The following is a 13345-nucleotide window of genomic DNA, read 5'->3' as shown; positions in this document are numbered from 1 at the left end:
TGTCACAATAAAATCCTATCATTGTTTTATAACATTCTGTCTTTGCTAGTCTTTAACCCACTCGCAAAGCACTTCAGTTTGCCGGTGTTCATTCACTGTTTAGCTTCAGAAACAATCATATTGTTTTTAGACTTTTCTTCTTCAAAAAGAAATGTTAGTGCATTAATATCTTGCATTGTGATATTTTTTCCTGTCATATTTTTTTTGCTAACAGCATGTTTCAATTACAATTATTGGTAACACTTTACGGTAAGGTCTCTATTTGTTACAGTTAAAGCATTAACTAACACAAACTAATAATGAGCAATACATTTTTTACAGCATTTATTCACCTTTGTTAATCTTAGTTAATACAAATGTTCATGTTCATGTTAGTTCACAGTGCACAGTCCAATGTTAACATACAACTTTTGATCTTAAAAATGCATTAGTAATGGTTGAGATTAACAACTAAGATAAATAAATGCTGTAAAAAATGTATTAGCTCTACAATGAACAATTTAAGTGCATCATAAAAGTGGCCACTTCTTTATTATATACACTAAAGTTCAAAAGTTTGGGAGCTAGCCGAAAATAATAATAATAATATAAAATTAAATAGATCAGAATTAACAGTAAAGTAAATGCTGATTTTTAAAACGTATTCTGTATTCATCTAATGAATATAGATGAAACAAATGAAACCGTATTGTAAAGTGTTACCAAATGAATTATCATCATGATATGCATTTTTGTCATCATTGACGAAAAATCTTCGCTAACAACCATTTTTGCGCCATCAATCAATAGCCAAAGTCAAATGGGGAAACTCAAAAGGATAAACTTGTGATTGAAATACAGTGAAATATGAGAAGCTTCAGTTTAAAGATTTCGTAAATCAAATTGATATGATGTATGAAGATGCTAAATGATTGTCCATGTCTCACTTCTCATCCCGTCTTTTTGTCCAAATCTTTTTCCTATCTCAGGTTCCTGGCTGTTCTCTGTGTCAGAGTTGGCCATGCCAGGGGCGGAGGTGGGTCGGATCTCAGCAACAGATGCTGACTTGGGAGACAATGCCAAGCTGGAGTACACCATCCTGGACGGAGAGTCAGGGGACACCTTTAACATCACCGGAGCCAACCAAGAGGCTGTGATCATTCTGAACAAGGTGGGAAGAATGCACAGGACATATGTGAAAGGGAGAAAACCTTGCTGAAAAGCCCATCTGAATCAGCATGAATTTCCAGTTTGGTGCTGGTTTTTATTTTTATTTTTAGGCAATATCCCAAAATTCACATAAAATATGTTGGACACAAACTCGGCTGCTGGCTGTCAGCTAAATATGGCTACAGTAGTGAAGGTTGTCGACCAGCATGGTCTTCCTGTTTGAGGCAGGCTGAACAAGAAAGTCTTGCTGGCTAAGCTAGTTAAGAAGCCTGGTGGGAACTGCAGCACAATAGTGTTGACCTGCATCCAAAACACAGTGCATTCTGGTAACCATCGCTGGTCTTTTCAGCAGAGAAAAGTTTGTGTGTATGTGTGTGTGGGCAGGGCCGTCGGGGAAAAGAAAACATAAATCAGGGTACCAGAAACGCCATGAAAAGAAGGAGAGGGAGGCCAGGAGAGTTGTTGTATCCCAGTCGATCAAGACGTTCTTAAAGACATGTTGTATTGTTATTTCGCTGGGAATCAAAAAACATGAATACAACACACTGCACTTGGATGAATAAATGTATTAGCTTGCCTTTATTTAATAATATTACCAGTTCCATATTATCTTTATTAAAAAATAATACAATAAATTATTTTATTTTTTAAATTTGACTGCATTCTTGTCAATTTCTAAATGTTTACTTTTTGATTTATGAATTATAACAGACTGATGGGGGGAAAAAAAACATTATTTTGCTATTACTTTTTTTTAAATTGGTTTTATTATTATTTAACAATTTCTTGCTTTTTGTTCGTTTTTATTAGTTTCTAATTTTTATATAAACATTTAACTTTTAAAATAAAGGTTTTACAACAACATCACCATCTTCTGTTATATGTGGGCCTCCATGCTCATCTATTGTACAGTATATGATATTGGTGGAGGGTGGTGGGGGCCCACATCAATATTTTTTCAGGGGGCCCCGAATCCTCTCACTACGGCCCTGTGTGTGGGCACGGGTTCATAGAAGGTGGGTAGAGATCAGAAGACGCCTCATAGAGCAGATGATGCTCTGGTGTAGGAGGGGCAGGTTACTCATTCTGCCAGGTGTCGTGAGAAAATCTGTTCCAGTGGAAGAAAAAAACCTCAACAAAAGGCCAAAATGAGAGTCGGTGCTGTATAGGCGATGTGAGTCAATGTTGAATCAGCCCCATCGCAGTCTGTTCCTCCTCTCGCATTCGTGCGTGTGCGCGAGACACCGATCAGAGAAAAGAGTGTGATTTACGCTGACATGTCGTGTGGTGCATGCCACACGCAGGAGCCCCATGAGACTGCACTCATTCACTGATAAAGATTCTGAGTGGCACTGTTCGCCTGTGGGCATCGTCGCATCACCTGAAACGTCACATGATACATTAGTAAATGGAAGGAATAGTTTGCTCAAAAATTAAAATTCTGTCATTGTTTACTCACCCTCATGTCATTCCAGACACACATGCTGTTTTTTTTCTTTTTCTCCATAGAACTCAAAAGTAGAAGTTTTTTTAGAAGCTCTTGTCATACAATGACAGTTCATAGTCACCAGGGACTGTCAAGCTCCAAACAGGACAACAAAAAGAAAAAAAGAAACACGTTGCACAACATAAAAGTGGCTCATGCATTAAATCATTATATTCCAAAACTATGTTAGGTTTGTGAAAGGAACAGAACAAAATGTAAGTCTTATTCATTGATAATCTTGGTGCCAGGCTCTAAATTCTGGCTGAATGTGAGGTTAAACACTTCTGAGTTGGATTATTTATAAGAAAGCTGTCACTCCTTGTAGATAGATGTTGCTTCCCTCACAGTACGTGCACAAATAGTCAAAACATGCCATTGCTTATGCAAAAACACTATTTCCATCACCTTAATGTATTTAACATGCAACACATAGCTATACTATGTTATACTATAATGCATTTATTTACATAAATAATATATATTTGCTTTATTTGTTATTTAAGTAACAACATTTTTTAATCTGAATATAGAAGATTATTAGTTAAATTCTGCCTGTTCTTCACACTTCTGTTCAGAAGACTTGGAAACGAGTTGTTTGGACTACATATAATTTTTTTTTGTCTTTGTTTTTAACAGCTGTGTGAAGATTCTTTATGTGTTTTTGACTGCAAATATAACTGCTTACAGGAACAACATGAACCTAAGTAAAAGATGACAGAATCAAACTGTTCCTTTAATGGAATCAACAGGCTCATTTTGCATACAAAATAATCTCAACTGATCAGGTTTTGCAGTGATGGGAACTTCATGTTGCCTGTTACAGTTAAAATGTTTGAAGCGCCATTTCCAAGCTGCTGGGTGGCCAGGTGATTGTGTGTATGCTCTGTTCAGATCTGGATCTGTGATCAGACACTGGGAAAAGCCAGCACAGTTTTATTGATGCCAATCCAGCTTCCTGGACTCATTTGTGTGTACCTCAGGTCGACTATACTGCGATCATGCAAGTTTGTGTGTGTGTGTGAGTAAATAAAGTGAGGGGGTTTGCCTGTGACATTCCTGGCAGGTGTGGGGAAGTCAGTGTTAAAAAAGGCTTTGGCTGCAGGTGAGCCTGGGAGGGATTTTAGGCCAGGGATGTGTTACTGCGATAAGGGAAAACTGGAAAGAGGAAAGCGACAGAAAGGAGCAGGGAGATTAAACGAGTGACCAGAGAGAGGAGACGGTATATAGAGAGATACAGAGACGTGGAAGTAAGACATACACTAGGGCAGACAGTATTAAAGATAAAAATGTAAAGTTCGAATTTGCAGTGCAGTACCTGCCTCAACTGGAGCCATTCCTTACCGTTCTAAGAACCGCTCGGCCCAACGGTGGAAAAGCGGCTAAAGTTGCTAGGCATATTGAAGATGTTATGTGAAGTCTTGCACATTCAGGTTTTTTTTTGATAGGACGGTTATTTTCTTTTAAAGCCGCACATAGAGTAACTAACTGAAAATGTAAAGACTTTGTCTATTTAAACTAAGTAGAAATGGACCCTTTTCACATTTCCTGGTTTGGGATACAGAACTAGTATCCACTAGCCTGGATGCCAGCCCGAACCCCGCCCACAACATTTTTTGGTCGGGAAGTTCGGTCTGGACTCGATCCATTGAGGAGTAATTATGATCGGTTCAGAAATAGTCGGGCCAATCAAATTGCCAGGGCGGGCTTTATACGATGATGGACAGATGATCTGCAGTTACGTAATCATCACGTTATCAAAGAGCGCTTGGGTTGAACTGGTTTCCCTCAAAGATGACTGCAGCTGGAGAATTGAGATGTATAGATTCCGTTATTGCGTCTGTTGTAAAAGAAATCGACAGCGCATTCATTTTAAAAGACGAACAGAGAACTGCAATCAAGGCATTTGTCGATCGGAAAGATGTGTTTGCCGTCCTTCCTACGGGATTCGGCAAAAGTTTATTTTATCAGCTGGCTCCGATGGTCACTAAGAAGATGGGAAGCAATGAAAACTCTGTGGTCGATGTGGTTTCTCCTTTGGTCGCACTCATGGAGGACCAAGTAAAAGAAGCAACACATTATTTTACTACTTCTTCCAGCGTGCATGTAGATGAGTTCTGTTGTTGAAAACTTTGCATAACTCATAAAAAAACACTTACTGCATTGCTCTGATTGGTTGTAGGTCTATCCAATTGAGTGCAGAGTTCATTTGTTTACCCATAATTCCCTATGGAGCAGTATCAGACTCACATTCTGACTAGAATATGAGTATGACGAAGTCAGGCTAAGTATCCACCTTATTTTTCAGGTAAGAGCAGGCGCGACCATTTCTAATTTGAATGTGTCTGGCTTCCGGTGTCATTAGCTTCCAGTTATTTTTAGCTGTACAAAACAGCTTTTTATGCTGCTTGATATTGCAAACTGGTATTTATTACCATATTATTTTAATGTAGTGTCTTAATTATAAACACGCTGGTTTGTAGCGCAAACAGTTTTAAAGTTTACTGCACTCTGTTATTTCCCTATATCGGCTAATAAATCAGAAGTCTCACACATTCACAGAAAACATCTTACTTACATGTTGAAAAATAAGGTGGATAGCAGACTAAACTTTACAAGGGTTCATGGACCATGTAGGCGATAAAGGAGCAAATACTATTTTTGTAAATTTAAAAGTAATGTGTTTCTTAGTTACTTGCAAAAAGTAATCGTATTACGTAACTCGCATTAATGTGTAACTCCAATAAAGGGATGGTTCCTAAACCTCATGTTCCAAAACCTGTATCCATTTTTCTCCAATGCTGAACACAAAAGAAGATATTTTGAAAAGCGTTGGGAACCAAACACCATTGGAGCCCATTGACTTCCATTGTATGGACAAAAACACCGATTCATTTATCTTCTTTTATGTTCTGCAGTAGAAAGAAAGGGTGAGTTACTTATGACAGAATTTACATTTTTGGGTGAAGTATTTCTGTAAATCGTGAGCTTTGAAAGAGCCACCTTGAAGGAACAACTTGTTCATCTGGGAAAGAAAAAGTGAGAAAGTACTAGAAAGCAAAAGAGGGAATGCTTCAGTCTTCTAATGCTTAGTGAAGGAGGAAATGAAAAAGGGGAATTATGGGTAAACAAATGAACTCCTCCCATGTCTCTCCTTGAATTCCTTCTTCATCCTCCACTGCACTGATGCTTTATTCGCCCAATCATATTTTCTAAGATTGCTGCAGTTACAGTTCTCTCTAATATTCCTGTCAAAACCACACAGAGACGGTTCCATTGTCCATTAGGGCTCGGAATTCTGGCCAGGACTCCTGGCTGCGCTGCAAGACGAAATGATGGAGATGAAGAACAAGACAAAGACAGAGAAAGAGAACAATGAGTGAGGATATGCAGGTGGGAGTATCTGAAGACAAAGATTGAAGAGGTTAAAAGGGATTTAGTCGGAGAACCCACGCGCAACTAATAGAAAACATGAAAGATACCACTCTAATAGAATTAGAATAAACAAAGCGTAAAATTAGCACTAAGCTCCCCTTTGGTTTCCGGCCCATTAAGCAAAAATAAAAAAACCTGCTGAACATTATTTGTCGTGTTTGTGTTTGTGTTTACAGGACCCCGCTCTAGTTTGGCCACCTGCCTATCTCATTCAGAACAGCCGAACGTCATGCCTGCCTCTTGTTTATTTCGCTCCATATCAGAAAGACTGAAGTTGAAGATTTCTTTGAGACAGAGGGAGAGAGAGAGATAGTGAAAAGAAAAGAAAGCAGCGCAAAGAGAGGAAGAGCTCGCCCCAGGGAGGAAAGTGTTTCCAATAGGAGCAATTTCTGTCATCACAATGCCCGCCATGACCTCTCAGGAACCCACAGAGCTTAGAGCGTGGTCGCTTTTTGCTTAGAGGAGATACACGTACCATACAAACATACCCGTACATGCGCATACTGTCACAAACTGCTCGGTTGAGGATCCAAATGCAGTATTTATTGAACAGGGTAATCCAAAGACGTAATCCAAAGTACAGGCAAGGTCAAACACAGGCAGCCAGTCCATACAAACATACACAACAAGGCAGGGAACACGGGTGAAAGAGTAATCCACGGAATAGGCAAGATATCCAAAACCAAAAGACATTAAACCAGGGAGAATTGCAGTGTAACACTAAACACGACTTCGCAGAAAATGAATGAGAAAACCAGGCTTATATGGGGTGAGCTAAACAAGATAATGAGACACAGGTGAATGTGATAATGGATGAAGAGTCCGGGCAGTGAGTTATGGGAGATAATGACAATAGTCTGATGTGGAGTGTCCTCTGGTGGCTCTCAAGGGCACTCTAGCTGGTGACCGTTACACATACAAACAACCTCATATAATACATCCGTTGATGTATAGATGACCATATGCAGCATGGACACTTAAAGGCATAGTTCAACCCAAAATTAAACTTCTGTCATCATTTACTCACCCTCAGGTTGTTCCTCTCAAACCTGTTTGACTTTTCTTTTGTCCATGAAACAGGAAGATATTTGGATGAATGTCTAAGCTGCTCTTTTTAATCAAAAATGAATGAGCTCTAGGGTCGTTGTGATCCAAAAATGACAAAAAGACATAAAAGCAGTCACTGAATTCTTTAAAATCTTCTGAAGTCATACATTAACTGTCCTAACTGAAGTTTAAATGGAAAAAAAGTCTTGTAGCTCTTGACGTCAATGATGACTGTCGCTTGACGTGCAGAAATCAATGATGTCAAATATCATCTGGAGCATTTTGATTGTACATATTGTCATTATTTGGAGCTGGACAGTTCAAGTCTGCAGTCATATTCATATAAAAAAAAAGAATAGCTTGGACATTTCAGGCATATCTTCATTCGCATTCAGAAGGAAGAAAGGAAGTCATGCGCATTTGGAAAGACATGTATATTCCTCATAACCAGCAAGATTAACCTGCTAAACCAGCATGAACTTGTCTAAGCTGATCTTTTTGACCGAGACAATTACAAAACCTTTCTTTATTTAACACATACAGACCATCTTCATTTACACATGACCTTTCCACCCGCTCTGTTAATTCTGCCCTGAATTACAAACTATGTTATGACAAAAAATGGAGCACATTATAAAAATGAAAGGTACTGAAGAAAGAAGCTTCTTGCAGATAAAAGAAGAGACCTTTGATGTGCGGATAAAGAGGACAAAGCCTAAGGCTTAGTGTGTGAATGGGTCAGTCAAGGGCCTTTTTGGTAAGCTAGGTCATGCCTGCCTGTCTGAGGAGAAACTCTCTCTCTTTCCCTCCCTTGCTCACTCACTCATCTCCACGGTGTGCAGGCAGTGCTGGGTTTCTCTCTGCAGATTTTCCCTCGCTCCCTCTCTCTCCCCTGGGGGATGTTAGTTATGTGCTGTGGTCATTTCTGCGCTTCAAAAAGTGTGTGGAGCACGGCTAGAAATTCATTGATTCTCAAACAGTGCAAAAACGCTTTGTCCTTGAGAAAACATGCCTTGAGTTGAGGATTAAAGAAAGGAACAAAGTGTAAATCTGTAGATTTCAGTTTTGAGGAGGTGTCTGGATATGAGTTTAGTGAGTATTTCAAGGTTCGGTTCTCAACTCTTTTTATCATTTATTCACCTTTAAGTTTTTCCAAACTCCATTTGACTTTTCTTCCATGGAACACAAAAGGGGAAATTTTGAATAATTTACTGGTCGATCCTTTTTGCATGCAATTACAATGAATGGGAGATATGAAAGCTTGAAAAATGGCACAAATCAGCATAAAAGTATCATAAAAGTAGCCCATACCGTTTGTGTGCTATATTCAAAGTCTTCTGGTTGCTTTGCATAACAAGTACATCGACATTTAAATAATTATTCACTCCTCACTACAATCTTCCACTCCAGAAAGCTTGACCACACTGACCAGATAATTAGTGAATTGAACTAGAGAATCGGCCCAGTTTGTGAATTAATCATCCAGGCCCGTTTTGTGAACTGGATGAACCGATTCACTGAAAAGTTTGTATTCGGATAATTTAAGTCAAATCAAATATATTTGTATAGCGCTTTTCACAATACACAGCTTAATAGAAAGTCATAGCCTACTATTATGTTTGAATTGCTTTAACATAATGTTGGTATATATTAATTTATATTTAGCTTTATTGTATTAATTTAATCGGACAACGCTACATTTCTCATTAATGACAGTGTGTCAAGAGTAATAAAACGTGTCAAGATGGTCTGTGAATCTTGAATGACATGTTGCTATTTCTGCCAATGACAAAAACTTCGGTCTGTTTCTCAAACAAAACTATATAGCATATGCTTCAGAAGAGACGGAATAAGTCGTATGGAGCACTTTTGTTGTACTTTTAGGTGCTTTTTTTGTGATCATTTTGGAACTTAACAGGCCCTGTTCACATTCACCAAAATCACATTGGCTTTTACAGTCCCCACTTAGGACTTTCTACATTTTGTGTATTCCACCGAAGAATGTCTTAAGTCATATACAGCTTGGAACGGCATGAGGGGGAGAAAATGATGACAGAATTTGAATCTGTGGGTGAACTATTCGTTTAACACTTTGTCCTCGCGCTGGCATTACACAGCATTATTCACTGTTCTTAGACTAATCAACACAAAGTGAATTTTCAGAGTCATAATTATCCAGACAGAGCGGCGCGTGTGTGTTTGTGTGGGCTGGTGGGTGGCTTGCTCTGATTAAGCGTATGCAGATTGCTGGAAGTCTGTGTTTATCCGTTTGAGTTTGTGTGAGAGAGAGCTGCATTAGCTACACAGGCCTTTAATGGAAGAGGTCTGTGTACATTTGAATATTTAATGTGCCGGCAATAGATCCACATATGTGATCTCTTGTGGCAGTGTTGTTCAACCTGTCCTTAAAGTGACTCTCTGTGTGTGACAGTGACTAATGTTAAAGTAGCATTAACCACCTTTTTGTAACAAGTCCGATACAGCTTTCCAACAGTGCCACCTAGTGGTGCAACATCTTTTGAGAGGTTTGAGCAGAGTGATTGACATGTTGCAAATGAATAGGAAGCTGTGATGCTGTGAATTAAACATAGATCCGTGGACATGGATTTCCTGTTAATTTGTGATGGAGAATAGAAGATTGCAGGTTCAAATCTTTTATTATTTACATTCATGGATTTGACAAATTATTATTATTATACATTAATTATACATTTATTTATAGGCACCTTACATGACACTCAAGGACACCTTACAAACACAATAAAACAATTAACATTAAACAACAAATAATCATTATTTCTGCCTGGACAGACTGGATTCAAGCATTATGCAGTGCATGCATCACTTAAGCTCAATATTATATCTGGACGTGTGTTCCCTGGGAATCAAACTCATGACCTCTGGGTTTTTAATGCCGTTGTCTGCCAGTTGAGTTTTAAAACATCTGGGGATGCTGTAAATCTGTCCTCCCTCTGTTATTTATATCCATATATTCTCAATTTAACCGTGGAGCTAATCCAGAGTCATCAACCTGTGGTGCTGTCCGGATTATCTGTGTTTGTTTTCTCTCCGAGTGGAGAGATTGTGTTAATCTTCAGAGAGAGAGAGAGAGAGAGAGAGAAAGAGATCGTGATTGAGGGTGCGAAGAAGGACTGTGGCAAACAGGAGAAGGAAATATAGTGAGAAGGAAGGAATGCAAGGATGCAAATGTGGAATTTTGAATAAAACCTGGTTTGTAAGGTTTAAGAACATAAGAAATGAATGAGAGAGCGAGTGAAGGGAAGCAGAACATTGTTAGAATGTAGTGTGTGAATTGAAAGGATAATCTGGGCTTAACGCCCCAGAGTCGTATTAAAACACAAGGGAGACAGCGAGACCAGCTGTGAATCAGGTGTCAGGCAGACAACCTGATTCAAGACTGCTTGTCGACTTTCAATGCAGTGACATACGCACGTACGCACGCAAAAGACATGCAGAGGACGAGTATTTCAAGCACAGAGCCAACATGTGTATGCACAGAAAGAGAAACAGGGAGACATCAGGAATTCACAAAGAGATTAGATCAAAATATCAACCTGGAGGGTTTCACCGGGAGATATGGCCTCACCCACAAGTATAGTGACGGCTTTATTTACTGTTTGTATCAGGTTGAAATGGTATGGAGACAGAGTGATTTTGTTGTTGAGCAATTTAGCCCTCTCTCAGCCTTTTTTCTCTTGGTAAATTTAATGTACAATTTTATTTCTTTATAAATAACTATTTTGTGTTGTAGTGCTTTGGGTATAATAAATAAAATGTATTATTGTTGTTGTTGATGTTTTTTGTAGCACTATAGTTATGAGAGGTGCATTTTATTATTAGAGAGGTACATTATTATTATTATCATTATCCCTCATCAAATAGTTATTGATGTGATGCAGTAGGTTAGCACTGGTGGTTTAAATAATTAATACATTTGATTATATTTACAGCCATACTTTTACCCTCAGGTTTTCTTTGTTTTCCTATATACTCGTGCATTACCATTCATGTTTGTGGTCAGTAAGATTTTTTTTTGTTTTTACATTAATACTTTTATTCAGTAAGGATGCATTAAATTGATCTAAAGTGATGGTAAAGACATGCACAATGTTACAAAATATTTGTATTTCCAATAAATGCAATTCTTTTGATATTTTGATATTTCTATTCATCAGATAATGAAATAAAAAGCAAACCACTGTTTCCACAAAAATAATAAGCAGCACAATTGGTTTCAACATTGATAATAATTAGAAATGTTTCTTGAGCAGATTTCTGAAAAAGCATGTGACACTGAAGACTGGAATAAAGATGCTGAAAATTCAACTTTGGAATCAGAGGAAAAAATCACATTTTAAGATGTATAAATTAGTAAACATTTATTTTAAATTGTAATAATATTTGTTATTATTACTGTTATTTTTTTTTATCAATTAAATGCAGCCTTGGTGAACATAAAATACCTATTTTAAAAACGTGAAAAAAATATATAAAACATCTTACCATCTACCTCATTTCATATCTCTCCAAAGATCAAATGCTTGAAAAGTTATGATCTGCCATATGGTATTATGGAATATAGTGTAATGTAGTATAGCCGAATCGTGGACCATATAGAGAGCCTAATTAATTTCGTATAATTGCTATTTCACTAGAGAGCCATTTAAAAGAAAAACTGGAAAGTGGAACAAGAGAGAGAGGAGGAGATTCCACCCTCAACTAAACTTTGGATAAAACGCATCTTTATAAATAAACAAATACAAATAGGTATAGTCCCATAGACCAGCATGAAACTAGCATAAACTAGCCTGTGAATTCATTTCAGTCCGGTCTTTTCAGCCAGGTTTATTATAAACAGACACGAGTGTGTATTCTCAGACCGCCGCTCACTAGGAGGGGTGTTGTGCGTGTGATGGAGTGATGGGATAGGAAAGGAGAGAAGGATGGAGGGAGAGTGAGTGATTGAGTATGTGAGAGAGGAAGGGATGGGGTGATGAGTGTGTGCTCACAGTGTAAGTGACATCTCTCCTCCTCAGACAGATTGTCTCTCTCGGCCTCTAATGGGATCCTGTTAGGAACCTTTTCTCTCCATTTATCCCTCCTCTACTCTCTTGGCATGACTCTCTGTCCCTTTTTTGGGGGTCTCTTTCGCTCTTTCTCACCTTCATTTATGTTTTTATTTTTCATGTTTATATTTCAATATCAGTGTCCTTCAACTGTCCCCTACCCACTGAGTAATTTTTAATCTATAATCTTTCTTGTTTCAGGTTATAGATTCATAGCAGAATGTGATATGGACTTAATGGTGCCTACCATTCAAAAGTTTGGGGTTGGTAAGGTTTTTTCAAATGTTATCGAATGAAGTCTTGTGATGCTCACCAAGGCTACATTTTTTGATAAAAAATGTAGTAAAAATAGACACATTATTACAATTTAAATATATTTAAAAATGTTATTTATTGCTGTGAGCAAAGCTGAATTTTCATCATCATTACTTCAGGATTCAGTGCCACACGATCCTTCAGAAATCATTATAATATGCTGATTTGATGCTCAAGAAACATTTCTTATTATTATCAGTGTTGAAAAAAATTGTGCTGCTTAATATTTTTGTGGAAACCGTGGATTTTTCCAGGATTATTTGATGAATATACAGTTCAAAAGTAACATAAATGTGTTTACTGTCTCTTTTGATCAATTTAATGCATCCTAAAATGATTATTATTTTATTTATTTTTTTAAAACCTTGCTGACCCCAAGTTTTTGAGCTGTGTACACATATATATAGTTGCAGTGCAGACAAATCTCAATGCTATGGCACAATGACATTTCAGACATGTTGTGTGCTTCCAACTTTGTGGCAACGGTTTGGAGTGAGCCACAAAGCCACACTTTTTTGTACTAGATTGTCACTGTGCACAAAGTGCTTATAGAATGATTTTCTGCGTCCCGTGTGGATGAACCTTACTAACTTGCACAAAGCCCAGACCTGAACCCTGCTGAACACCTTTGAGATGAATTGAAACGCAGACTGTGTGCCAGACGTCAGTGCCTGACCTTACTGGCAATGGGAGCAAATGCCTGCAGACATGGTACATCTAGTGAAACGCCTTCACAGAAGCTGTTTTAGAAGAAATGTGAGAGATTAATGCCTAGGCAAGTATAATTAATTATTAATCCTATAAATCCTACTGTATCATATTTGATACA

General features: G+C 37.9%; 1 protein-coding gene across 2 annotated transcripts in view; it reads left to right on the top strand.

Annotated features, from left to right (window-relative positions):
* The window catches only part of LOC130076190 (desmocollin-1), a 163218-nt gene that overhangs the window by 127910 nt on the left and 21963 nt on the right, over positions 1–13345 (top strand). For both annotated transcript variants that reach the window (XM_056241169.1, XM_056241170.1), the window contains exon 6: positions 969–1150. In XM_056241169.1, coding sequence (XP_056097144.1) covers positions 969–1150 — 182 coding nt within the window. The remainder of the gene's footprint in view (positions 1–968; positions 1151–13345) is intronic.

This window comes from Rhinichthys klamathensis, unplaced genomic scaffold (genome assembly GCF_029890125.1).
Source record: "Rhinichthys klamathensis goyatoka isolate OS25496 unplaced genomic scaffold, OSU_Roscu_1.1 h1tg000631l_1, whole genome shotgun sequence".
NCBI classification, from domain to species: domain Eukaryota; kingdom Metazoa; phylum Chordata; class Actinopteri; order Cypriniformes; family Leuciscidae; genus Rhinichthys; species Rhinichthys klamathensis.
The sequence above is the reverse complement of the archived record's forward strand: the minus strand, read 5'-3'. Positions and strand labels throughout refer to the sequence as shown.